Source organism: Rhizopus delemar, genomic scaffold, assembly GCF_000149305.1.
Source record: "Rhizopus delemar RA 99-880 supercont3.5 genomic scaffold, whole genome shotgun sequence".
Lineage (NCBI taxonomy): Eukaryota > Fungi > Mucoromycota > Mucoromycetes > Mucorales > Rhizopodaceae > Rhizopus > Rhizopus delemar.
In genome coordinates, this window is record NW_027137831.1 from 2,089,703 (window position 1) to 2,116,293 (window position 26,591).

The 26,591-nt window shown below is 38.1% G+C and overlaps 13 protein-coding genes across 13 annotated transcripts; 9 read left to right on the forward strand and 4 right to left on the reverse strand.

Annotated features, from left to right (window-relative positions):
- Nucleotides 1-1,041: 1,041 nt before the first annotated feature.
- RO3G_07562 (uncharacterized protein) lies at nt 1,042-1,506 on the forward strand (the record flags this gene model as incomplete). Its single annotated transcript, XM_067662152.1, has 3 exons — nt 1,042-1,104; nt 1,160-1,282; nt 1,333-1,506. 3 exons carry the CDS (start codon nt 1,042-1,044, stop codon nt 1,504-1,506), a joined length of 360 nt encoding a protein of 119 aa, XP_067518253.1.
- A 284-nt stretch (nt 1,507-1,790) lies between these two features.
- RO3G_07563 (uncharacterized protein) lies at nt 1,791-3,049 on the reverse strand (the record flags this gene model as incomplete). The annotated part of the gene is made up of 6 exons (XM_067662153.1): nt 1,791-2,104; nt 2,171-2,430; nt 2,488-2,518; nt 2,570-2,666; nt 2,807-2,828; nt 2,880-3,049. 6 exons carry the CDS (start codon nt 3,047-3,049, stop codon nt 1,791-1,793), a joined length of 894 nt encoding a protein of 297 aa, XP_067518254.1.
- Nucleotides 3,050-3,373: 324 nt separating this feature from the next.
- Nucleotides 3,374-5,710, reverse strand: RO3G_07564 (uncharacterized protein; the record flags this gene model as incomplete). Its single annotated transcript, XM_067662154.1, has 6 exons — nt 3,374-3,483; nt 3,545-3,941; nt 4,022-5,086; nt 5,149-5,380; nt 5,439-5,533; nt 5,600-5,710. The coding sequence occupies 6 exons, from the start codon at nt 5,708-5,710 to the stop codon at nt 3,374-3,376; spliced, it is 2,010 nt and encodes a 669-aa protein (XP_067518255.1).
- A 757-nt stretch (nt 5,711-6,467) lies between these two features.
- RO3G_07565 (uncharacterized protein) lies at nt 6,468-7,995 on the reverse strand (the record flags this gene model as incomplete). Its single annotated transcript, XM_067662155.1, has 5 exons — nt 6,468-7,149; nt 7,197-7,537; nt 7,603-7,673; nt 7,731-7,927; nt 7,982-7,995. The coding sequence occupies 5 exons, from the start codon at nt 7,993-7,995 to the stop codon at nt 6,468-6,470; spliced, it is 1,305 nt and encodes a 434-aa protein (XP_067518256.1).
- A 1,221-nt stretch (nt 7,996-9,216) lies between these two features.
- Nucleotides 9,217-10,626, forward strand: RO3G_07566 (uncharacterized protein; the record flags this gene model as incomplete). The annotated part of the gene is made up of 1 exon (XM_067662156.1): nt 9,217-10,626. One exon carries the CDS (start codon nt 9,217-9,219, stop codon nt 10,624-10,626), a length of 1,410 nt encoding a protein of 469 aa, XP_067518257.1.
- A 644-nt stretch (nt 10,627-11,270) lies between these two features.
- On the forward strand, nt 11,271-13,802 carry RO3G_07567 (uncharacterized protein; the record flags this gene model as incomplete). The annotated part of the gene is made up of 1 exon (XM_067662157.1): nt 11,271-13,802. One exon carries the CDS (start codon nt 11,271-11,273, stop codon nt 13,800-13,802), a length of 2,532 nt encoding a protein of 843 aa, XP_067518258.1.
- A 176-nt stretch (nt 13,803-13,978) lies between these two features.
- On the forward strand, nt 13,979-14,492 carry RO3G_07568 (uncharacterized protein; the record flags this gene model as incomplete). The annotated part of the gene is made up of 2 exons (XM_067662158.1): nt 13,979-14,087; nt 14,182-14,492. The coding sequence occupies 2 exons, from the start codon at nt 13,979-13,981 to the stop codon at nt 14,490-14,492; spliced, it is 420 nt and encodes a 139-aa protein (XP_067518259.1).
- A 134-nt stretch (nt 14,493-14,626) lies between these two features.
- On the forward strand, nt 14,627-16,130 carry RO3G_07569 (uncharacterized protein; the record flags this gene model as incomplete). The annotated part of the gene is made up of 3 exons (XM_067662159.1): nt 14,627-14,630; nt 14,721-15,800; nt 15,850-16,130. 3 exons carry the CDS (start codon nt 14,627-14,629, stop codon nt 16,128-16,130), a joined length of 1,365 nt encoding a protein of 454 aa, XP_067518260.1.
- A 1,283-nt stretch (nt 16,131-17,413) lies between these two features.
- RO3G_07570 (uncharacterized protein) lies at nt 17,414-18,251 on the forward strand (the record flags this gene model as incomplete). Its single annotated transcript, XM_067662160.1, has 4 exons — nt 17,414-17,502; nt 17,554-17,595; nt 18,059-18,079; nt 18,179-18,251. 4 exons carry the CDS (start codon nt 17,414-17,416, stop codon nt 18,249-18,251), a joined length of 225 nt encoding a protein of 74 aa, XP_067518261.1.
- A 1,907-nt stretch (nt 18,252-20,158) lies between these two features.
- Nucleotides 20,159-21,357, forward strand: RO3G_07571 (uncharacterized protein; the record flags this gene model as incomplete). Its single annotated transcript, XM_067662161.1, has 3 exons — nt 20,159-20,240; nt 20,318-20,596; nt 20,639-21,357. The coding sequence occupies 3 exons, from the start codon at nt 20,159-20,161 to the stop codon at nt 21,355-21,357; spliced, it is 1,080 nt and encodes a 359-aa protein (XP_067518262.1).
- Nucleotides 21,358-22,151: 794 nt separating this feature from the next.
- RO3G_07572 (uncharacterized protein) lies at nt 22,152-22,595 on the forward strand (the record flags this gene model as incomplete). The annotated part of the gene is made up of 1 exon (XM_067662162.1): nt 22,152-22,595. The coding sequence occupies one exon, from the start codon at nt 22,152-22,154 to the stop codon at nt 22,593-22,595; it is 444 nt and encodes a 147-aa protein (XP_067518263.1).
- A 325-nt stretch (nt 22,596-22,920) lies between these two features.
- Nucleotides 22,921-23,760, forward strand: RO3G_07573 (uncharacterized protein; the record flags this gene model as incomplete). Its single annotated transcript, XM_067662163.1, has 5 exons — nt 22,921-23,017; nt 23,059-23,136; nt 23,179-23,448; nt 23,491-23,585; nt 23,725-23,760. The coding sequence occupies 5 exons, from the start codon at nt 22,921-22,923 to the stop codon at nt 23,758-23,760; spliced, it is 576 nt and encodes a 191-aa protein (XP_067518264.1).
- Nucleotides 23,761-24,302: 542 nt separating this feature from the next.
- On the reverse strand, nt 24,303-25,714 carry RO3G_07574 (uncharacterized protein; the record flags this gene model as incomplete). The annotated part of the gene is made up of 5 exons (XM_067662164.1): nt 24,303-24,508; nt 24,555-24,887; nt 24,932-24,961; nt 25,159-25,516; nt 25,559-25,714. 5 exons carry the CDS (start codon nt 25,712-25,714, stop codon nt 24,303-24,305), a joined length of 1,083 nt encoding a protein of 360 aa, XP_067518265.1.
- Nucleotides 25,715-26,591: the final 877 nt, after the last annotated feature.

Genomic DNA, 26,591 nt, shown 5'->3' on the forward strand with positions numbered 1-26,591 from the left:
ATACCGTTATCAGCAGCAGCGCCAGCAGGTGAATAAGCATGTGTTGTAATGGATAGGAACAATTTACTTTTTTTTTTGGTTTGCTCTTTTTACGTGTAGAACTTACCCTGAACTAAAATAGTAGCAACAGCAAGAGAAAGAATAGCTTTAGTTTGCATAATAAGCTTTTGTTTTTAAAATAAATAAAGTGAAAGAAACAAGCAAAAGAAACAAAATGAAAACAAGAGGTATTTATTAAAGAATGACTGTGGTTATATGAAAGGTATGATGGGAACATACAATAAAAAAAAAGTTAAAGATATGTAATACTTTACGTTTGAATTTAAACATCCATATTGATTTATAAAAACACAATACGTGTTTACATTGCAGACGCTTTAGTATTCTTTATATCAGTTTACATATTCATTTCGATTCCCTTTTTTTTTCCTTCTAATCTTTTCTTATTGTTCTCGTAAAAATAAGAAAAGGTGTTGTTAAAAATGTATAAACATTCGATGATTGCGCCTGGAATTTACTCTTATAAAATTTCGATTTTTGCCAAATTCATGGATGAAGAAACATAAAATGTTTATTTTCTTCTATCTTCTCCCCTTTCATAATTGTCTAATATAAGAGATGGCATTAATTTGGTTCAATGATAAAAGAAAACTTCTGCAGTAGAAACACATGCTGTCATGTTCCCAAAAACCCTGTAACACTTAAGGAAAAGGACCTTGTGTCTCGATCGCTTACTGAATTCTGTTTATGACTAACTTGTTAAAACATTGCAATGCATGAATACAAGAGCTTTTTTTTTTCTTCGTATTTATTGTGTGATTTAAATGCTACTTGAACCGATAAGAGGATCTGATGTCCCTAATCAGTAAAAATACTTTATATATGATTGGTTCATGTTTTAAGAGAAATGTCTTCATAACTTTGTCAATGATTGGATAATAACTGCTTATTAATTGAATGAAGTTTATTCAGATTAAAAAGTTTACTGAAATTTAAAAAATACACAGCAGAGGATTTCTTTTTTGAAATATATCAAACACCATGCCCAGCAAAGCAAAATCAATCGTAGACAACTTCTCAATCCATAGTAATTATATCAAGAAGGTAAAGACAATGGATATATTTTTATGGAAACATCATTAATTTGCATAAATACTAGATATTTGATGTACCAATGTCAGTTATCAATAGACCTATTCCATCCCAATTAGATCGAGTGAAAGTAGAAGACATGAAACATGTATTGAAAAGCCCAGGAAGAGAAAAGGAGCTTACGCCGATTGTAAGTCTCTGGGAACAGCAACAAAATGTTGACTGATTTATATCTTGTAGGATGTTCATCGTGTGGTGTATAAAGGAAGTGACTATTATTTCGCTTTTGGTGGTTGTCATCGATGGGCAGCGAGTAAAGAATTAGGAAAAGAAACGATTCGGGCAAAACTAATCGACACACCACCGAGCGTGATCAGTACATACCTTGGCTCTTCCTCTCCGTTTAAAGAATAATGATTTAGACAGTGTATAATTTAACACATTAAAGATAAACATAATTTTTGATACATTTTATTCGCTTTGAATTCTATCATCCGCCGTTGGACAATAGACTGGAGCATCAGAATCAAAATCCTGATTTCTGAGTTTGTCACTCTTTTTTAGAAACAGCTGTCGCCAAAGCAACCTTGATGCAAATCTATATGTTTTGAGATTAGGATGGAACCCATCCAAATTACTGCAATTTTTTTGATTAGTACATACATAGAATATAATAGTACATGTGTGCATGATGTATATTACCTAGTTGCATCATAAGGTACTGTTGCTGTATTCATATCCAATGGCTGAAGGACTATTGCTATCTTATTTCGACGATTAAGTCCAAGAAGTTGATCAACTATAGTTCCATCAATATATTGTTTTATTCGATCCACAGCAATCTCTAATTGCGCATTATACAATTCAACCTGAGCGCCTATCTTTTCAATGCCTCCATTAGCACAGCATACACATTCGTAATTGCGTATATTCATCTTGTCAGCAAATTGCTTCACGTAATCCGGATGCTCATTAACTTTCATTAATAGTTGATCGTAACGTTCAATGGTTACTATAAGAATAAGAAACTTAACAAAAAAAGAATACAGTACTTTTTTTTTTCCTATGCTTTTCTTACAAACATTAATAAAGGCATTATCAGTATTATCGATAAGTCTCTTGAGATTATTGTATATTTCATTGCCATAATGTTCTGGAGACATTCCTGGTAAACAAAAAGAGGATATATCGTTGTAACCTATGTATAGATTGATCATCTTCCATTCATTTATCAATCGAGTTCTGGGACCAATATATTTGAGTACATAATTCACTTGATCGGGTAAACCTGCGGTGGTTGCTCCAGTCTGTGCAGCATTCAAATGATCAACTGAAGGACTAGTTAGCAAAACAGTAAGTTGATAAGGCATAAAAATCGTAAGCAACGTATATTACTGATGCAAAGGGTCAAGACAAAAGAAGGTCGCTAATAGACAAATGAGTTTTTTTTTAATAAAACGCTAGCTTTATTACTTACCTGGACAATATCTTGCTTCATCAACACCAACAGAAGCACCTATAAGGTCTTCTCTATAATGTTTCAAATAGTTGGCTAAACTTTGGGCATCGGGATCCTAAAAGAAAGATAAAATTCTTTTAGAACATCCATTCAGATTTTCACAGAAGAAAAAACAAATACTCCTCCCATCAGTAAACTTTGTCCTCTATACTCCTTAAATTGCTCTCGGCTGACATATTCCGTATGAACATTTACAGCGGCTAAGCCTGCTGTGACGCTGAATGATAAATTGATTAAGCATCGCCATGTTTAAAAAACCCATGTATACCTATCGCCAAGTGCAACAATCACTTTAATGTCATCTGCTCTCAAGTCCAAGACACTAGTAGATAAAGGGCGCTTGGGTAATGCTGGGCAATCTGAAATGCTGGGCAAGCTCAGTGAATAAACAAACGTCACAGAACTAGACAACACGAATAAGATTGCGCTCACTTTCATTATTTGAGTAAAGAAAGAAAGAAAAGAGAGGAGAGCTGTATATTCATAAATACGGTGCTTTTTCCATTATCTCCTGAAAGATTTACAACAAACCAAAAAAAAGGTTTGCAGATAATGTACAATGTTTGACGATATGCGATCAGGAGGCTTCTTTCAAGTGGCAAATCTTTAATGAGTTAAGGAGTATGAGAAAGGGGTTACATGCACACGCTCTCAGATAATTTGCTATTTACAGTCTTCTGTATAGATATACATAATTTCTCACTATTCGTGTACAAGAATTAAAAAGTGAACTTGAGAGACTATTTTATAGACTGATGCAATTTATTTCTTTACTTCATGATTCTCTCGCTCAGTTAATGGCTTTATATACTTGGCATGGTATGGTGGTACACCAGTACTTTTAGGGGCAGAAAGCAGCGTATCAAAATATGCTAGAATCGTCGTTCAGAAAGAATGAATAAGCGATAATAAACAAAAGAGTTCTTTCCTTACCTTCATAAATATCACCATTATACTTGGCAATAGGTGCCTTGATTACAAAATCAGGTATAGCAAAGCCATCAGTAAGGCCAATAACTTGACTTCGGAGTGATTTACAAATGTCAATATAGGTCTCTTCGATACTCTTGATATGATCAGGTGTAAGATATTCCTCCTTGAATCCTTGATCACTGTATGTATACAAGACATGGAAACCCCAAAGAGCTGTCAGCTTTTTCATTATGGCCAACACGCTTGGTTCGATATTTGGAGTACCAGTTGGATGACCATATTTTTCAGCGCCCACACTAAACATAAATACAGCACAGTGCATTTCGGCAACTCTTACACATTCAAGCAAAACATCCTCCGCAGTACTTTTTTTGATAGACATACTAATAGAATGCAACTAAAGAAGAAAAAGAGTGAGTATCTGCATATGTGTTAGAGTGCATTATGTAGATTTATTTTTCTCATTACCCTCTTTACTAAAATACTGTACATTGCCTCAAGAAGTACAGTGAAATCTTTTATACCATCCGAAGCATGATAAACTGACCATGTCTTGTTCTTGAGGTACCTTTTAGAATCCTTAATATAATCAATAGAGCTTTTGAACTTAAAGCTTGGATACTCATCAAACTCAAGTTGCTGCTCAAGTTGATGTAAGAGATACCGGGCTGCTTGCTGCAAGAGAACAACGTTATCACCACCACCAGTTGTCATGACACCCCATTCACCAATTAAATGGCTAATACCATTGTATGCGGAGTATGCATGACCACCACAACCTCTTCGGCAGGTCTCTAAAATCTCGGATCCGTACCATCCAGTGAGGCCCTTTAAACAGGCTGACATGGCGTGCATGTCCCCCATGTGTCTCAAGTAATCTGCTGGATCCATCTTTCCGCCTGAGGTCAAGATGTTGAATTGGCCATTCAAGACATCTGAAGTCGATTGAACCATGTACATGAAAGCTATGGCTGGAATGAGCTTAACATAGTGAGATTGATAATCCATGATTTGCTGATTTTTGGAACCTTGACGACGGACAATACCATAACGTGTGGCTATCGTTAATGCTTGAGATATCAGCTGGGTCGTGACGTTTGTCATCGCCAGTCGTTCGGGAATCAAGGTAGCATACATGACCGCAGGGTTCGGAGCCGGTGTATAGTGTCCATGATGATTCAAGTCCACCCATTTGGCCAGCATGTCTTTGCGAGGAATCCGCTTTTGTCGAAACTGGATCCATCCATTGTCTACACCGGCATGACCCGCTTTTTGACCAATATCGCCAATTTGAACATTAGGCTCCAGTTCTCCGGTGTACTTGCTTCGAAGTTGAACAACAAACCAATTGAGGCCAACACGCTTATGATCAATGACTGTTTGTGCAATGACAACTGCATGTGTAGCGGTTTGAGCAGCCATGCCAATCCACCATTTTGTGGACGTGATGGTGGGAGAGTCAAGGATGAACTCATCTGTGGCAATATCATAAGTGGCTGTTGTTTCCATGTCTCTTAAAGCAGAACTGTGACCCAGCTCTGTCTGTGAAAGGGAGTAAAAGGGATGTAAATAAAAGTTGGATAAAAATGATGATGCTAAGTTACCATAGCAAAACATCCAAAGATTCTAAAGTTGTCAATGTCATCAATATATCTTCTTTGCTGTTCCTCATTTCCCAGCATATTGACAACATTACGGAATAGTGCATAATGCACAAAGAATCGCATTGAAAAGCTTTCAGAATAGAGGTTAATAGCGCGTATTATTTCCATCGCAAAATCCTTATCCTTGGTATCCTTCAAGATTTGTGTCGCACGATAGATCTGGCCCATTGTACTACAATAAAAATAAAATTTAAAAAGCAATTGCGGCATATTCCATCTCTTTTCCTTACAACTCTCGCATTTCATCTCTTGAAAGCTCCAAAAAGTTACGCGGCGGCTGAATAACTAATTCAGGATCGGATCTGATAAATTCAAAGGCCTTTTGCTAACAAAAAAAAAAAAATGTTTGAGATATACTGTTGGGTCTCCGTATAAAAAGGAGAATGCTTACCAATAGTTCATACTTCTTTTCTCCGCCTGCCCAGAGCTTTGCAAGTTCTTCAATGTTGAATTCACATGCAGCACGTTCTCTTGCCATATCCTTTGGTGCTTGGCGAGACATAGGTGAAGAAGATAGATTTAATTGGCTTTTTAACTGTAAAAGCCGTTCCAAGGCAGCTTTAGCGCGAGGGTCATTGGATTCCGAAAGAGAAATGATCGTCATTTAGCTGTTGAGCAAGAGAAATATGAAAAATAAAACTAGAAATAAACTTTATGCTTTTAAATGATATGCAGTCCATTTTCAGGAAATTTAAGCTGAGTCAAATAATTTGCTTTTTGCACTTTGTGCTACAATGCATTCTCACAATATACACAGTCCTCAGTTTGTTTGTGTCTAAAAGGTGTATCGTTTTTGACTCATAAAAGGCTTAATGAAATAGCAGTGTATTTTTTTGGGAATCTACAAAGCAAGTATACTAAATAAAAGTATATGTTTACCTTGTCTTTATTTAGCGAGTCGATGCAAGTGCATAATTTTGGAAAGAATAAGCCAATTGCATGTCTTGAACAGATAAGATGATAGAAATCAAAAAAATAATATAAAACAAATATCATAAGTCTATACATGTTGATTTTATAAAGTGCAAAGATCATAAAGAGGGTGAGGCATGCAGCCTTTAACTCTCAAAAGTTATCTCACAAGTGCGTGTGAAGAAGTATCTTTGGGTGTTCGTGTAACAAACTTATTTGACTGTATATTTTTACTTGGCTATTTTTTTTGGATGCATGTCTGTCCCTTGAGAGTATTATTTGTAGCAATTGTCACTTGCTACATTTATTTAATAAAATTACAATGAAATATACAATTTACAAATCCTTCAAGGTGGAATAATGCCTGGAATACCATACTGTTGTACACAAGCCATCGCGCCTACTAGACAAACCATGAATACAGAGTGAAAGATAGTACGACGCAGCACTTTGCCTTCTTGACCTTGCAATCCAATCGTAGACACGCCTGTCGTCAAGTTTTGGGGTGAGATCATCTTGGATGTGATTGCACCACTGGAATTCGTAGCAGCCATCAAGATGGCAGATAAACCGATTTGGTTAGCTGCCACTACTTGAAGATTACCAAATAATGAGTTTGCAGACGTGTCGCTTCCAGACAAGAAGCATGCAAACCAACCTAACCATGCAGATAAAAACGGAAATGCTCTTCCAACAGAAGAAAGGGTCAAACCGATTGTGTACGCTATACCAGAGTAATTATAAAGATAAGCAAAGGCCATAATAAAGGAAACCGTAAGGACAGGGAAAAACAGCTGCTTTCCAGTCTCTTTGAGAGCCATCCAGAATACCTTTGGGTGAGAACCGTTCCACAAAACAAGCGCACAAAATGGTACTGCCGATACAAGAATTGCTGTGCCAGTGGCTAGTGGCTCAAAGGTCCAAATAGCATCGTATCTTTTTCCATACAATGTAAGATAAACCTGTTGATGGAGGTGAGGCCATTGGACTAGGACTCTTCCATAAGTATTCACTTTGGCAAAAGTCCAACTATGAAGCGAGTTAGTTTCCTTTAACGATAAAAAAGAACTTTTTACATGATAACAACAACCACTATAATGGTCCAAGGACTCCAAGCCAACAAAGTCTCCTTAAAGTTAGGTTTCTGAATCTCCAGCGTCTGTCGATCACCCGCATTCTCAGAAGTTGCATTTTCTTCATGTGTAACATCATTGTTTTTTTCTGTATCAGAAACTGATGTCATACCCTGACTGTTCTCTTCGTCATGCCTAGTGGATGGTGTTCCTACAAGCAATGCATGGTATTCAGGTCTATACTTTGGCTTCCAGAATTGAACAAAGATAATGAGAGCAATAAGGGAGACCAAGCCAGCAATCAGATCAGGAAGCTCTGGACCCACAAGATTTGCGAAAATCGCCTAAAGTTAAAAATCAGTAAGGTAAGTTATTTTATAGAAATTATACTTTTATCTAGTGTTAATACCTGAATGACCGCAAAGGATAGTCCAGCAACAAGAGCAACTGGCCAACATTCAAGGAATCCAGCTGTAAAACCTAAAACACAGACTTAAATTCATGCAGCTATGAACGAGAAAAAAGAAGGGGTCTCACCTGCGTAAAAGATTAAAGCATAAAGCGGCAAAAATAAACTAAGAAGAGGAAGTTGACGTCCCATCATGGCAGACAACTTCATGACTGGTAAACCTGTGATAGTAGCGAGGGTAGTGACGGGGATTCCTAAGGCACCAAAGGCAACCGGAGTGGTGTCGAAAATTAAAGTGTAGGTTAATGCGTCCAGTGGATCAAATCTACATTTTTAGCATATGAATTTTTCATTGTCTACTCTGAGTTAAATATTTTACCCCAATGATACCATCAGTGATGAACAAATAGCTCCAGGCGTTCCAAAGCCAGCCACACCTATTCATGAAAAGATGAGTATTCAATCTTCACCTGTTTTTCCTTACACAAAACCTTCTAAAAGAGCACCAAAGCTATATCCAATAATGAGCAAAATAACACGTTTGTCTGGAGGGGTATAGGTCAACATCCATCTACGGAAATATTCAAAGATGCCAGAAAAAACAGCAGTGTTATAGATAAACCTAGAAAGACTTGTTAAATCGGCATTTTGACTTTTTCTTAGCTTACATAGCATTCACCACGATCCACATAATTGGCCAGTTAGCAAACACGATCCCATTACCAATTGATTCAAATGCTTGTTGGGCTGGCATGTGCCATGCAAAGATAGCAATAAATATACTGTTTCATGAAAAAAGAGCAAAGGATCAGTTGAATGTTTTGATCCCCGTAAGAACTTACCAAACAATGAGACCAGAAGCAGAAGCAAAATGAGCAGGAATTTTGAATATACCCAACATAACAAGCACCAACAAAAGAGGTATAAGGCCAATAAAAAAGGACCCAACAAGACTACCTCCGATGGGCGTTAATTCCTGTACAAAAAGTCCTACAGTTTCAGATGCTGGAGGTGAACTCGGAATATGTGCGCTCATGTAAAGCAGGAATGATAAAGAAAAAAAAAAAAAGAGGTTTTTTATATAAATTTGGAAAGAAGCTCTTTATAGCCCGGTTTATATTATTTGACAATATCCCATTTTAGGTTGATTGAGTAAAAAAAAGCAAAATAGATCACCTGAAGGCACTCTGTTTGCGGGGTAAAACGATGTGGTGAGAAAAAAATAAAAATAAAACCAGCCTTTCTTTTTACCCAATGTTCATTTTGATAAACAGTAATAAAACCCCGTAGAATGAACAGTAACAGACACAATCCTTCTGGGAACTTTGAGATTCTCAACTTTCTCATGGGGTTTATCATTTATACACTATCCAATCAAGCGAGCCATCATTAAATCTTTAATTTCAAAAGACCTTTGCCAGAGCGAGGTTGATTTACTACAAAATCAAATACTGACCTCTATCGACTCTAAAGAAAAAGCGTATCACGTATGACATGATTGTGTGGGGAAAAAAAATAAAAAACAAACTGGCTTTCTATCTAAGGCATCTTATTCGTTGGATTGAATTCAAGTAATTGCGGAATAAACAGGTGGGAAGAAGATTACAGTCAGTCATGGTTCTTTCCGATAAAATATCTCACCAGTCGGTCAACGCAGTCACGCAGCAACCACAGGCACCAGCGCCTCCTATCAAATTGAAAAATATGCCCTGGTCACAAGTAGTAGCTAGGAAGCGAACATCACTTATGAATGCTACTTTCGAATACGACATTCACAACAGTCAACAAGACAAAGTTATTCACTCTAAAGTGTGGAGAGCAGGACGTTCTCCAGGTAGTGTCCTCCTGGACATGACCGATAGATCTGAATCGCCCGTGCAGCTCATGGCCCTGATTGCGAAACAATTTCCATCACGAATCGCAGTCGCAACCACTAAAGAAGGCAGTCGAAAGATTGCTGAAATCAACTTTGATCCCTCAGATCCCGCCATTGATCACATTCTTAAAGACGGCATTACTTTTGAAAATGATGCAGTTAGGCTTTTACCTTGTCGAGCCTTAGATCCAGCTGTACCTTTAGTTCGACTTCGACTATCGAATCTTCCTTTTCTTAAAGAGGACATTCTTAAGGAACAATTGAAAATGAGTTTGGAACCTTATGGCTCCGCTCTTGATTTAGGGATCCTACGAGAATCCCACACTGGTACCTATATGGGTACGGGCTATGCTATACTAAGCGTCCCAAAAAATGATAACAGATTTTCTCCTCTTTCTCACCATCTTCCTTGGTATCAATCAGAAGATGAAGGCTTTTATGCTGTGTGGAGTGACATGCCCACCTATTGTCGCTACTGTCATGCTGAAGGACATGCTGTCTCTGATTGTCCAAAGAAACGTTCATCCCGTGTTTGTTGGAACTGTCGCGCTAGTGGCCATATTGCTACTGAATGCGCAAAAAGCAAGAATAAGCCATTTAAAAAGGCCAGAAAAACTCCTACTGCTCCACAAGACAGAGTAGATCAAGTTGAGGTTCAGTTGAGCCAAGCTTCTAGTGACATAAATATGCCTACCACTTCCTCCCAGCCTCTCACTTCGAATACTATGAAACGTAAACGTTCTATTCGGAACGAATCTGGTGATGACCCAAGGATTCATTCCTCTACCTTGCTAGCAACTGAGGAGGACTCTATCTTGGTATCCACTCAAGAAGTCCTGAAAGCTATCTTCACAACAACCGCTGAATCACAAGATGATACTCCAATGGAAATTAATGCTAGAAATACCGACAATCCACATGTTGCTACAGACATAGTTATAGTGGATCAAGCCACCAAAAACATTCCTCAGTCTCAACATCAGGCTGCCATGAATAGCCATCATAATGGCGCCCCAGCGGGATATAACTTTCGTCATGACTCTTTAGATAATCTAGGATCATCAATACAAACATATACCCCTAGTGATCAGCAGCACGACACCACAGTGCTCAACATCGATGGTGCTCTAACTGAGTCTAAGCAATAATGAATAATAGATCGAAAGAACTATTATTCAATATTTCTTTATTGAACTGTAACAGTTTGGTGAAGACCCATGATACCCAAAAATAATCCAATTTCATACGTTACTTACGCTCTTTAAACTTCAATATAATGGCCTTTCAAGAAACACACACTAACACAGACCATGTAAACTTCATCAATGTACAATTTCAAGCATCTCAGTCTCTATGGACTCGCCATTGTGGCTTGCTTTCCTTTTCTTCCAACTATCAGCTGTCAAATAACCTCATTCCGTCGAACCCACGCATTATTCTTTCTAAAATCAGTCATCCACAGAACTTTTATACTCCTTTCCATGTATTAGTGGTTTATGCTCCAGCTTCTACAGGTAAGGACAGAAGAGAGTTTTTTGATTCTGTGTTAGATGCTCTCACTTCTGTATCTGATATTGACCCAAATCGGATCATTATCCTTGGCGACTTCAGTTATTCTTATCATCGTCCTAACTTGTCAACTCAAACATCTCTAAAATGGGTATCATATCTAAAAGAATCCTTTTATAACGTGATGCATAGTGGAGATAATAGTAATATCCCAACTTTCCGTCGTAATGATGAGATCTACTCTACCATCGATTACATTTTCATTAGTAATCAGATGCGCCCAATGCTTAGAGCTACAGATATACATCGGCTACACTCTTCATGGACTGATCATCAATTACTCTCTCTTTCGCTTAACCTAGGCCAAACTCCCACTGGTTTTGGTCTCTGGCGTGCCAACCCCATTTTGGCTCAACAGAAAGAGTACCGCATACAACTAAAACAACGACTCACGGATATCGTACCTTCTTTGCCTACTCCGATGATTGCACAAGAACAATGGGACTACATCAAATCTGAAATACGGCAATTTACTCAACGCTATGCAATTAACTACACCAACTGGCGCAAGAAGTCAATTAAGGCCTTGCAACGCAAGAGCAATGCTTTTCTCCGCAGTCGACCACCCACAGCTATACGTTTACATTATCTTCCTGTTATGGACCAACAAATTGAATCTCTTCAACAAGAGTTGGTAGATATTGCAGCATTAAAGGCGGGAATACGTTGGAGAGAACATGGAGAGAAATCCGCCGGTTATCTCAAGCGGATACACCAGGTACGAACTGTAGAACAGAGCATAATTTTTTTGCAAGACCCTACATCTGGATTGACTGTTTCCTCTCGTACACAACTCATGGAGGTTAGTCAAGCATTCTACCAAGAACTTTATTCAGTGGATCCTGTGGATGAGCATGACATTGATTGCTATCTGCAAGATATAGCAGATCTACCACAATTAAATGAAGATGATCGTCGCTATCTCATCTCACCAATTACGATTGAGGAGATAATTGAACAGTCAAAGAAATTAATTAGAAGACAAAGTAGTCCTGGTTCGGATGGTTTAGGTTATGTCTTCATGCATCTCATTTATCAGTTCTCACCGTTAAAGGATCTTATTATCAAGGTATACAACATGGCTTTAACTGCTGGTTCCTTTCCATCATCATGGCAAGATTTATGTGTAAGATTACTGCCAAAGAAAGGGGACCTCTCTACCCTCAAAAACTGGCGGCCAATCTCCTTGATCAACTGTGATGCAAAGATCTACACGCGCATTATAAACCAACGGATAAGATCCGTTATGGACACAATTATCAATCGTTATCAAACTGGCTTTCTTGGTGATCGCTTTATAGCTGAAAATGGCATGATTCTCAACATACTCATGGAACAAGCTCATGTTCAAAGACGGCCTGAGATTGGTCTCTTATTAGATCAAGAAAAGGCCTATGATCGTGTCCACCCTATGTACTTGCGTCAAGTAATGTTGGCCTTTGGTTTTCCTCCATCTTTGGTTCATTCTCTTGAGAATCTTTTCTTTGGAAATGCGGTGAGAATCAATATTAACGGACATTTTACCAACAAAGTTGATCAGCGTCGGGGTCTTCGACAAGGCGATCCATTATCGCCTCTTCTTTTCAACATTGCGCTGGAGCCGTTTCTTCGACATATCCTTCAAGACTCTTCCTTTCAAGGTTTCCAATTTCAATCTGTGAGCAACTCGGCTACAACAACATCCAACATCGTACCTTCCCCCTTAAAGGTACTTGCATATACAGATGATGTATGTGTCCTGTTGCAATCTACGGATGATTACTGTCGTCTACGCCACCATTTAGACCGTTATGGGTCTGCATCCAATGCTAAGGTTAATATTCACAAGACTGAAGCATTTTCTTTGGATGGACGCTCCTACCCAGAGTGGATTGCTTTTCTAGCAACACAAGGTATTTCCAATTGGCACGATCATTCTGCACCTAGTCCTCTTCGATACCTTGGATTTCCCATGATTCAGTCTTTTCATCAACGTCGTTATCTAGAACAACAGTTGTTACAGACAGTGAAATCTCAATGTATTATCTACTCTCAACGTAGACTTTCTATCAAAGGACGCGTTACCATCATGAATGCATTAATACTTTCTAAATTGTGGTATGTTCTGCGGATGGTTCATTTACCGACTACCTTCTTTCGACGGCTCAATTCTGTGATTTATCAGTTTGTCTGGCATAACTGCAAACCTAAGATCAAATACACGCAGTTGTGTTTAGATCCAAAGTTAGGTGGGTTAGGTCTTTTGGATCCACAATTTCAACGACACAACCTACAGTTACGCTGGATTCGTCAAGTCCTGGAAGACAACCACCCTCAGTCTTGTAGTCAACCTATATTGCTAGATCACATACGTCGTTTCCATTTAGGAAATACTGGAACAAGACTGGCTCTCTTTTTCCCTCTTTTGCGATTACGTCCTGCTGCTCACGCTAATAACTTTATGCAAAACATATATGAGGCGGTTGATTCTTTTGGATATGCGGATACACAACAAGCAAAGTGTACTCCTGCCACACTTCTCCGCTTGCCCCTGTCCGCTATATTCGCTATGATTCCTACTGATTATTGGATCACTCGAGCACGACACAAAAAACTCAAGGTGTCTCAATTTTTTACGTATGATCACCACTTTGGATGTATACGACCTTTATTGTCGTCTGACCAGCCTTCCTCTCCTCGTCTGGTTTCCAAGTTAAGCCGAGATATCCATAATCGTATCATCAAGCTCAATAAGCTTATCGGCCTCATATATTGAATCAAAATGAGCCATTGGGGGAAGTAGATGATTCAACGTTCATCGATGCCTTTTGTTCGCAGCCCCAATGGATCAGCTACAAACCTAAACCATTTCGGTTATCTCTAATACAGCGATCTCTACCATCATCGGCAATATCACCAATACCAACTTCAAAGTGGTCACTTTTTTGGAAAATGCCTATTTCGCCTGAAAGCCGGTCTTTATGGTATCGTCTATTCCATCGTAAACTCTTTAGTCAGTCACTTCTCTCAAAATTCGATGACGGTTTGACCTCTTCACAATGTAAATTTTGTTCTGCTAATAATGATCTACAACACCTCTTCGTGCGCTGTCCCAGGAAATGGAGAGTATGGATAGATGCATTCAACTTCTTTAGTCCACACCTCACTTTCACTCAAGATGATGTATGCTCAATCCTCTGGTCTTTTCAGCGGTTTCCTTTTGTTGACAATACTGATCTCTGGACTCTCAGCTGCTGCGTGCTCTCTGTTATCTGGCGTGCCTATTGGAGATTTACTATTGACGGCTTTCCTTTTATTGATAAACAGTTGCTCACTCGTGCTATGTCGCAGTTTGCCACCCTCAAAAAGGGCAGGCTCGACCTTGACTAGCATGTTCAATCGCTTACATTCTGTTTCTTTTGGTTCACACCGCTCTCAGACGTGTGACTCCTATTATATTTTATAAATAAAAATAAACTATTTATTTACAAAAAAAAAAAAAAAAAAAGATAAGAGTTTCGCGTTTTAAAACCTTAAGCTCCAATTCTATCTTTTTGTTTTCCTAACGATTATTTCGAGGTGTATTAAAATAAAATAAAAATGAGTGAAAGAATGTTATATAAAGATGGTTCGTTGCTATGTGATGAGTAGTCTTTTCATGATTTCTCAAAGATAAAATTAATCTTTTCAATAGAAATTGCTACTTCAATTTTAAAGGTAGCCAATGAAAAAAAGGAAGCAGAGATAAGGGACATAGTTGTAGAACTATCAGATTTAATAGAGAACAGCTATAACGGAAAAAGCCTGAACGTTTACAAAGGTGATTGGAAAAGAAAGATCAAGGCTGCTGCTAAGGCGATGACTTACAGACTTCTTGACTCGAACAAAGATTGTTTTGATACGTTGAACTTTGAAAATCCTGAATGTTCATCAACCAGTAAATCAACCAACTCAAATTACAAATTGACCAAACTAGAAAAAGAGCATGTTATCGATCTGTACAATAGCATTCCCACTTCTGGCAATTGGAAGTTGTCTACAGGAAAGGTTGTTGACGATCAAATGAAAAAATTAGCTGAAGAGTCAATATACGAACACCCAGTACACTCGCTGATACTTGATCCAGATGATTTAATTTGGAAGCAGTATTTCACAGTAGCAGAGTTGAATGAAATCAGACAGCATAGAGCACCACAATTGCCCAATATTCCTGATGATCTTAAAGAATACTTGAATAGCTACGATCAAAAATGGACGACTGCCAAAGAATTATACTTCTTTGCAGATAGCCTAAAACATGATCCTGTCCACGAATTTGACAAGAAGTGGATGAGAGAAAGTATAGTCAGGATATCAGAGCTTTTCCTAGAGAATGATGTACTCGAGCTGAATGACTTCTCAGAGGCTGATTTACTACATGACATATGGCCCTTTCTATATAGAGCATTCAAAAACAAAGGAACTAAGGTATCACTCGGGGAAAGAGCAAGTGGGGCTGTTGCTTTAGCCAGAAATGAACATAGAGGATTGGAAGCAAGAGAGAAACGGTCAAGAAAAGCTATCGGTGCCAAGCTTGACATTGTTTTTAAGATAGGCTATGATGAACATGGCTCTTGCGAAGTTGGTAAAAATGATGTTACGGTAGCTGATGACAAGTATCTTAACGATGGTCTTATAAAACTTCCTAAAACACTACGAGATATGATGGCTTTATTAGTGCAGAAGAACTCTCAAAAAATAAACAGCCTTTTGACTGTTGGATTTCTGGTTATGGGTAAGCTAAACATATTACATAAAAGTACATTTAGTAAGTCACTTCTTAGGTCTATGTATGGAGCTTGTGGTTGTGGATATCCCTGTTGGCCAACATATTACACGAATCACAAAAACTGCCAGGTTTGAGTTCCCATCCTCTATTGAGACTATGGCTACTGACTTCTTGCCCCTTCTGGAGATCACGTGGAAGGGCAAACAAGCAATGAAGATGGCTCATAAAACTATGAATGACAGAAAAAGAAAAAATACCGAGCTCATTGCTAATAGTTCTGATATTGTACCATCTTTGGCTTACTCTTTTTACCGCAAATCTGCCGCCTTCATGTAAGTAAAGCTTTTGTTCCTTAATAAAGATAATCAAGCTTGTCTTAGTTTTAAAAAAATTAAGTCTTACTTTATTTAACAATATGTAAAAGCGTTTATATTTTAAAATACTTCATAAATTATGCATAAAGTCTCGTTTGGTTTCAAAGCAATAAGCTCCTACTCACAGGAATAACCACGAGAAGGTAGAGACAGTCTATTCCCAACCCCAGACCCCAAAATGCTGATCCTTTTCACTATCATATTTCTAATCCGAGAAACCCAGTAGAGGCAACTTCTGCAACTAGCCGTATGATAGCTTTATACTAGAGAAGTCAGCACCAGATACTTTTCCTAATATCTTTCTAATCCGAGAAGCCCTGTAGAGGCAGCGTCTGCAACTAGCCGGACAGTAAGAAAAGTCCCCCAGACCCCCAGGTGCTAACAATCCCATCATTATATTTCTAATCCGAGAAACCTAGTAGGTACGTCTGCAACTAGCCGTATGATAGAGAAATCCCCCAGATCCCAAATGCTAACAATTCCACAATCATATTTCTAATCCGAGAAACCTAGTAGGCACGTCTGCAACTAGCCGTATAATGACACAAGTATTAAAGGTGCATCTTTAAAAAAAAAAAAAAGGCAAAAAATACTTTTTTTTGGGGGGTCTTGTTTCCAAAAGGTATGACGTAACCCAAAAAAAAATTTTTTTAAGGAGGCAAAGCTCAAGTTTATTGATGTGACGATATAATCAAGTCACGTTAATTGTATTTGGGTTTTTCAATGTTAAAAGTATATGCAATAATATATAAACATATTTTTTTTTTCTTTTTCTTTGTTGTTGTTGATTTGGTTGAGATGTGAATGGGTAAGAAAAGCTGTCAATAGTGATCTAGACTGATTCAATGAGAAAAGAGGTAAGGCACGGTGAGCGCAACCTTGAAGAAAGAGTTCTTCTCGGTAAGCCTGTCGGATGAGCCTGCGGGCGCTTTGAATAACAATGGACGGAGCAAAAGGTTGATTGTTGAAAATCAGCTGCCAGATAGTGCGCCATACAGCCAGTAATGTATATCCAACCACTATAGCTGGAGAGACAGGCAGAAGGCAACAGATAGACTGAGGAAATTCCAGATGGAAAAAAGGCTTTTTGTAGCTGGTTTGTCGTCAGAAGCAGAAGACGAAAATATTCGTCCCAAATGTTAAAAGGGACCACAAAGTGACATCCTCATAAAAGGTATTAAATATTTAGCTCCGACCTATTAAAGTTAATCTAGTACCCCTCTACCGCTGGGTTTGCTCTTAGCAATGATAAAGACCCTCTCCGACAAGTACCAATATGCGCCGTTTGAAGTACTCAAGAAATTGAAACTACATTTCATTCACGTGCACGGTAAGTAAATTGTGCATTTTAAAATTTTAACATTACTGATATCGAGATACTGTAGGTACGACCGTGCGATGGTGGACAATGTCGATACCCCAAAAAGGTATTTACGTTATGTGTAAAGAACCCCGAGCAGAAATACCAAAGGCGTTCCCAAAAAAAAGTCGTGGAACTCCTTCCATTTGTATTACTTTACCTTGACCTTGTGGTATGTACATTTACAAATTATAATAGTTATTTAGCATATTAAGGTTTAATTAGGCTGCCCTTCAAGAAAATATAAAAACTATCAAAGTGCTTGAAAGCAGCCACAAGGACGCATTACGAATGATGAGCTACAAATCAATGCTATCAATAACTTCTTTACGAAGTCTTGTTGATCCTATGATCATCAGATTAACAGAAAATAAGCACTCGCAGCTTCTTAACAGCCAAGGCCCTCAAAGTTTGCCAGGAAGCCCAAAATAAAATATCTTTATCAGCGATAGCGTAATATGTTGTTGTGAAGTCGTAATTGGAGCCTAAACTTCAATTATAGAATCATAATTTATAATACTTATTAATAGTATTATTGTTGCTGTTATCAAGTATATATTTTTATCAGCCTTCCTATATTAGACTTGATGTATAATTATATTTTTGATATCACTCTTACATGAGTTAAATTGAGTAATTTATATACACAGTTATGGTATCGTTAACTATTATGACCAGAATGGAATTGCTACATCGACCTACCGTAGAGAGTTCTGGGGCTAAATTTTCCACTAAACCTGTAAGTCTGCTTAGATCGAAAATATGCTGATGAGATAGGTATCGACGATAGAATGGCTAAGAATCCCATAAAGATACAAACAAAAGTCTTTTCCTTTTATACATTTAAAAATTACTTTTGTTCCCACAAAATAAACTATGTTTGAATTTATTAGTAGTAAAATCAATTGTTCTAGTCAACATCAGTATGACAAGATGTAGCTTTACCCTCATTAACAAATCTAGTTTTCATCATACTCTGTAACCGAGTTGTTAATACTGGGACCATTCTTAGAATTGGAAAACTCTTATTGCGATAACGAACGTCACTTATAGAGATAAGTCAAAGGTTTAATTTGTGCACATTCTGTAGAAAAATGTTACGATACATACGCACGAACCCTGCCCTTTCGACGAAGAAATTTCTAGCTGCTATGGTAATGAACCATCCAGCCGGGAGTGGGAAGCTTGCTTATCTCTGTAGAGTGGGCAGTGTAAACAGTGACTGATGTATATTCAAAACAGCCGGTTGTTTTAGACACGAGCAAGCCTTGAGTTTGGAGCCATCGCTTTTGTTTTTTTTTTTTTTTTTTTTTTTTTTTTCAGAGAGCTTCTACTATCCACACTGATGTTTGGAAAGTTACATTGATCTCTGTGGCTTTATAAGGTGCTAAAATGGAAGGGCCTTAGGCGATTTCGACCATGTGAAGAATTGTGTTTTTATTGATGAAGCAGACTTTAATTCATATCAGAAGAACTTTTGTGGTATATCTGCCAATACTTAAATGGATATATCTATGTCAATCCTTGTTGAAATATATAGAAAGGACGTTGTTAGCCTTTCTTTAAGGCAGCCAACACCAGTCGTTATAAAGAAAAAGAAAAGACTCTGTTTTCATCTATCCAATGCTATTGAAGTCAAAGACCAAGTGTTTACCCGAACCAAACATTAGCTTCAGTTTCTTTACGATGCTATGGATGTCCTGGATACACAAGAATTTTTCCTACTATTATTCAGCTTAAATCACTCTACACATTATCTATTCACTTGAACAAATTATTCATCTCGGTGTACTTTTGTTGTTAAATAAATAACACGCTTGTCAGACGCTCTAATTTTGTCAACAGTTGCAAACTTTAAAGCCAAAAGATGAGAAATATATCTCAAAGGCCATAAATTGGATGGTGAATTCCGTAATGTTAAAGGAAAAAGCCGATACTAAACTTTTATCAAAGGTAGCCTACCACTGCATAAAACCAATTTATTTTTACTTAACGCAAGCTTAACATTATTTGCCGGTTAAAGTATGAGTAAAGCAAAAGCAAGATTAGAGTTCGCAAATTTATAAAGTTCCATTTGAGCGCAGGGTGTATTTCACATTTGTTCGCCTGGATCAAGAGTAAAAAAGGTCAATGGAACAGTATTTGAAACATGAATTATCAATCAGAGAAAGAACTTGTTACTGTCATGTTTTGTTTATCAAGCTAGCGTTATATTATCAAATCACAGAGAATTGTCTCCACACAGACAACAGTGACCTTATTGGATTCAACCCAGAATGCATATACAAATGAGTAGATCAATACAGTTCAAAAGTTACTTTTTGAAATAAAGATGTATTGATTAAAGAGCGTGGGATAAAGACTAGATAATATACGTGTTGTACACTAATAGATACAAAAAAGATCATGTCATCCATTTGTCTCTTCTTTTTTTCAACTATTACAGTTCACAAATACCGATAGTATCTTTCTTTATCGATCAATTACCAAGAGTCCTTTACTGGCCATACTGATACACAGACATTCTAATCATATGAGGGAATGCCATCTTGTATCACCTTCTTTTTCCCCATTTTTTTAGGTTACGTTTTATTATTATTATTTTCTTCTTTCTTTCTTGCTTTTCAGTGATGCAAGTGGTTTATAGTGAAGATGAGCTGCTGCACAATCCAGCTATGGAACTAACAAATGGAGAATGGAAGCCTTATGTTGGTAATAAATCATTTTTTGAGCTCATTTTCCATCTAAATTGTTTGCAGAAAGCCCAAAACGATTAATATGTATTAAAGAATGGATTGATAAACATTCGGAATTTGAAGTGATTGAAGCTCGAGACTATTCACTTGAGCCTATCCTCAATGTACATAAAGAGGACTACATCAGCTTTTTAAAATACATTTATCAAGAATGGATAGAGGAAGGACGTCCGGCGAATGCGTGCTTGGCAGATACGTTTGCTTCCATCAACAAGACGATAGACCAAGAGATAATTAAAAAGACAGCAAATAAGAGTTCAAGCGGTAAATTAGGATATTATACAGCTGATTTATCTGTGGCTTTTATGAAAGGTAAATAGAACACAGCCATCGATCGATACTTACAGATTATAGACACATGGCGAGCTATTTATGCATCAGCCCAAGTTGGGTTGACTGCTGCTCATCAGCTCATGAAAACTTCAGCGCCTGCCATCTATGCTCTCTGTCGACCTCCGGGACACCATGCGTCTCATTCGTTAGCAGCCGGATACTGCTATGTGAACAATACAGCTGTCATCACACGATTCTTGCAAGATTATGCGCTTGAGGATATGAAGGATACGAGGCTCATAAGACAAAATGGACGTAAACGTGTGTTGATTGTGGATGTTGACTATCATCACGGCAATGGCACACAAGAAATATTCTATAAAGACCCTTCTGTCTTTTATCTCTCTCTTCATGCCTATCCAGAATATCCTTATTTTACTGGGTCTGATGAAGAAAGAGGGGCTGGCTTAGGCACAGGCTATAATCTCAACGTACCTCTTTCGCCCAACACGACCACTGACACTCTCTATTTGGATACCCTGAAGGCTGCTCTTTCCAATCCGAATCTGGTCAAATTTGATGCAGAAGCTGTGGTTGTTTCCTTGGGATTGGATACTTGGCATGAGGATCCGATTGCTGGCATGAAGGGACTCAAGGATCCTGAGACTTATAAAAAGATGGGTGCGTTGATCAAGCTTGCGGCTCAAGGTAGGCCGGTCTTGTTTGTTCAAGAAGGTGGATATACAATTGAAAAATTGGGTGAACTGGCAGTCAATGTATTGAAGGGTTACATGGAATAAATTCTGCAAAGCATCCCGAAGTCAGTTTTTGCTTTCAAAAAAAAAAAAAAAGTCATGTCACTTTTTATATTTTGTATTAAAAGCCTTCTTTCTGTCCTCTCTCTTTTTTTTTAATTTTTTTTTTTTTTTTTTTTTTACTTTCTTAATATCGTATGACCTTTTATGCTCTCCTCGTTTTCCTACTACTTCCATTATTTAGTTTAGCAGCACCTATTAATACAACCGTTCGAGAATATTTTATTGCAGCCGAAGAAGAGATATGGGACTATGTTCCCTTACGATGGAATAATTATCTGAACCAGTCTCTGGACGACGACCTATTACCAAGCGAAACACGCCTTGGCACAGTCTATCAAAAGGCATTTTATCGACAGTACACAGACGAGACATTCAGTGTGCCGATCCCACATGATGCCTCCTTGGGCATCTTGGGTCCTGTCATTCGAGCAGAGGCAGGAGACAAGATCCGCATCACCTTCTTGAACCGAGCACGATACCCACACAGTCTATTTCCACACACGACCGAGCCCTGTTCAAAACACCGTCTGCCAGGACAGTTTGTGTCCACAGGTGAACGCTACGATTACGAATGGCACATTCCTGCTGATCATCCTTTCCCGGTCAATCAGTCTTCTGTCGTCTGGGCGTATTCTTCAAAGTCAGAACCTGTGCTGGATGTAAATGCTGGACTGTTTGGACTGGTCGTGATCTATCGACGGGGAACACTCGAATGGCCAACGCCTGGATCGATGTTTCAGCGACCTCGAGGGATCGATCGAGAGGTGTTTGCGTTAATGTCTGTCGTGGACGAGTCTCGATCGCGTTATCTGCGTGAATCAGCCGAACGGGTCGGATGGAGTGAAGAACATTTGGAAAAGATGAAGAAACGTCCTGGGTTTCGAATGTCGACAGAAATGTTTCACATCAATGGTTACATGTATAACAATAAGGAAATCAAATTGGAATGGGGCACAAGGGTCCGCTGGTATGTGGTCTCCTTTGCACCTTCAGTAGATGAACCCCATACGGCTCACTGGCATGGTGCAACACTACTTTATCATGGTCATCGTGTGGACGTGGTTGATTTGACAGCGATTAGTTTTGAAGTGGCTGATATGGTACCTGATAATGAAGGAACATGGCTATTTCACTGTCATGTATCATCTCATTTTGATATGGGAATGACGACTATTTATAATGTGGAGAAAGTGATTATTACTGGTGACGAAGGCTGGTGATGGCTTGTACAATAAAGCAAAGAAAAAGGATGTATATATGATTCAGTACATATGAATGATTCATTGTTGAGTAACACTCTAACTCGTCTAACCTTCTTGATGAAGAGTAACCTAATTTTCTTTTTTTCTTTAAAGAAGCTGGTAGAGTTAAAGAAATAGACTTGATCTCTTTACCCAAAAAAATAAAAAAAGAAGGGCATATTTATCTTTTGTGTGAATCTTGTTCGGGATTATAAATATTATTATCTTGATGATAATCAATAGAAAAAGCAAAAAAAGAAAAAAAAAAAACTTTTTTTTCCCCCTTTTTCTTCCTTCAACTCCAATGAACACGATCGTTTCTACTTCATATAATCTTTCTCCACTTTCATTTGATGAACCCTATCAATTCCCTCGTCACTTTTTACCTGATGTGATGAAAGGTAATTAGTATTTATATCTATTTTGTACTGATGATGAATAGATGAAAGCAAGATTCCACTTGTTTTGGTCGCCTGTGGTTCTTTTTCACCCATCACATACCTTCACTTGAGAATGTTTGGTAATTTAATTTGTGGATAGACGTCTGACTAATCTGAATTAGAAATGGCACAGGATCATTTTAAGGAAAGAAATGAATTTGAGTTGCTGACAGGTTATTATTCTCCCGTGTCTGATTATTATATGAAAGAGGGATTGGCAAGAGCAGAACATCGGGTGAAGATGTGTCAGTTGGCGGTTGAGACAACCTCAGATTGGTTGATGGTGGATCCCTGGGAAGCACGTCAGACAACCTATCAAAGAACGGCTATCGTACTAGATCATTTTGAACACGAGTTGAATACAGTAGGTGGTGGTATACTGACAGCATCAGGTAAGATCATCCACTTGTGGATTCCCCTATTGACTTTATTAGGTGAAAGAAAAAAAATTAGAATCATGTTATTGGCTGGAGGTGACTTGATTGCTTCATTTGGCCATCCAGGTGTTTGGGCTACAGAAGATGTGAGTGTAATACAAGATTTAAAAAAGTTATTAACAAAAACAAGTTACATCACATCGTGGGTCGTTATGGATGTGTGATTATAGAAAGAACAGGGACAGATGTCTATGGATTCTTATTATCGCATGATATATTATATCAACATAGGGTAAGGATTATAACAAGTGGAGCAATAACTCATAATTCATTAGATGAATGTTACTGTCATTAAACAATTAATTCACAATGATATCAGTTCAACAAAAATAAGGTAATTAAACAAAAAGAAGACAAAAAATAATAATCAAGTATAGGCTGTTTGTAAAGAGAGGGATGTCAATCAAGTATTTATTACCGAATCCAGTGATTGATTACATTCACCTTCACAAGTTGTATTTACCACAAGATTAAAAGATCAAATGAGGTCTTTCGTTTGCAATCTTCAATATCGCCTGTCCAAACAGTCCATTGGCCCAAGCAAACCAAGACCTTGTATAGCCAGAGTTACCATCCCCTCCATATTGCTTATAAACATTAATAGATTCATGAATTAAACCTGTGTTATCTGTCGATGACAAAACACTGCTCAACCCTTCTCTTATCTCATCATCATCACTTGAACTTAATATCTAAAGAGCAATCAACATTCATTCATTCTTCCCATCTTCCCTTACCCTCACAATCTGTGACATTGGCCATTCATAACTTAATCCGACCTAATCTATCTCGTCAGTTACCATCATCAACTACCATCGTCTTACATGAGGCCCACCGATGCCTGATCCTCTAGGCCCTGAGAAAAAGTAAGGATTGTGTTTTGACCAGACGAGTCTTCGGGTGTTTTGATAGATTGTGTCATTTTGTTCCAAGAATCCAATCAGACTTAGTGATAGTAGTGAAGGAACATTGGCATCATCCATGATTAAACTTGAACCATAACCATCCACTTCATCTATTTCTCTCGTCAGTCTCTATTATGAACCTCACATTTTGCTTACAAGCAAACACTTGGCCAAAAGTAGTATGATTGATGATACCATGAGCATAAATACCATCTCTAATTTCTTTTGATAACCTCGCTGCTTCATTGGCCATCTCAGTCTTGTTCAGCCGACTACTGACCAACATCTCTGACAGATGATTCAGCTCAACCGACATCATTGCATTACCAGGTATAAAATAAGTAAATACAGTCGCATCATCTGATGGTCTAAACAAACTCTTGACCATTCCAGTATATGCCACTGGTTGACCACGTCCGTCTATGAACTGATTCTCAGTCGGTCTGTCAGTTGTCTGCTTGAACTCATAATCAGTCTCTAATGGTTCACCTAACATGACGTGAATATCATCAGACCAGACTCTCTTTCTTTACCTGAAGTCAGATTGAACGTCGGTTCTTGTTCTTTTTTTATTGTGTTCAAAATGGCATCTACCGCATCAATCCAAACAGTCTTGTTCATGAATGAACCATCACCTGTGGTTTGCCAGTACCGATAGGACAGACTGAGAAAGGATGCCAGGGAGTCAATCTCCCACTTTCTCTCATAGACTTCTCACAGGTTAATGAAAGCAGTAAACAGGGAGGGGGGGGTCACTTACCACTTTCGCTTTGCGTGAGGTCTCTATAGCTGAGTGTCCCATTGGCCAAGGCTTCCATCGATTGTGGCTGATTGAATGCATTCGAGTAAGGATCGATATTAATAAAATTGGCTTGAAGATAAATAGTCCCCAAAAAGAGCTTCTTGAGGCGGATGTCATGTTGAATGTAATCCACATAGGCCATCAACTGATTTGCAGAGTCTCTGAGCCACATGGCATTGATATCACCCGTAATCACAAACGACAGAGGCAGACAGTCATCGGCTGAGGGATCAAGACAGGTTGTGCTCTGGATGGTTGTGTCTAGTGTATTTGGGTATGCGTTTGCAAACAACCGAGCAAGATCCAGGTTGACGATCTGTTGATGTGAATACCCAATCTGTCCTTACACTTCGCTTACCTTGGACGTGATATTGCTGATGACAGACTCAATGACTTGACTAGTGAACTTTCTACATGACTCAATTGGTCTCTGAAAAGGTAGATTTAATACTCCACCACTGCCTGGTTGATGAAATACTTTTGAAAAACTGAAAAAGATGTTAGCAGTCAACATGCTATCGTCCATGCAACTTGCCTAGCATAGTCTGGACAATGGGTTGACATGAAAATAATTAAGAAAAGAAGAAGAAAAGAAAAAAAGGGGGTCTGTTATACATTGATCTCTTTATAGGTAACCAAGACATTATATAGTTACTCAAATCTTTTAGAGTGACAAGAATGCATCATCATTATCATCATCATCGTATCATTAGCTTTCTTCTTATTAAATTCATTCTACTCTTGTCCAAGATGATGATTAAATAATAAGGGAGACTCATAAGTTACAGTCGTATTCATCTTAATCTTTCACTTCTTTACGTCTTCTACATCGGGTGGAACCATCCTTCATCCATGTTACACCCGTCCTACTCAGCTCACTCTTCACAACCCACTTCAGTCAGGCATTTACAGATGACTACTGTTACAGATGACTATTGTTATAAATGACTACTGCTTTCTTCTGATAGATTGTCACAGGGATGTAATAAGGGGTGTCTTTCTGCATAACAAAATGACGGTATCGATCATGAATGAGTACTAAATTAGAGCTCAGCCTGTAGCCTTTTCTTTGCTCCCGAATGATACAAAGGGTAAGCTCCTACAGCACTTGTAGTATTCTTTTTAATCTTTATTCAACAGAAAAACTGTTGATCAAATACTAATAGATGGTTTCAAATTGATTTTTATGTTGTATTGGATGGTCAGAGCAAATCGAGCCAGGCTGTGCCAATACTTTAATAGGGTTACTATTGATTACTCCAATGATAAAAGTCTGACATCAACTGTTGAACGGACACAGACTGGATGTTTTCCCTTTGCTGGCTTGTCTTTAATCTGAATTCTACTTGTCTGGGAAACAGTTCAAAAATGATCTCCTACCAAGTATGCCT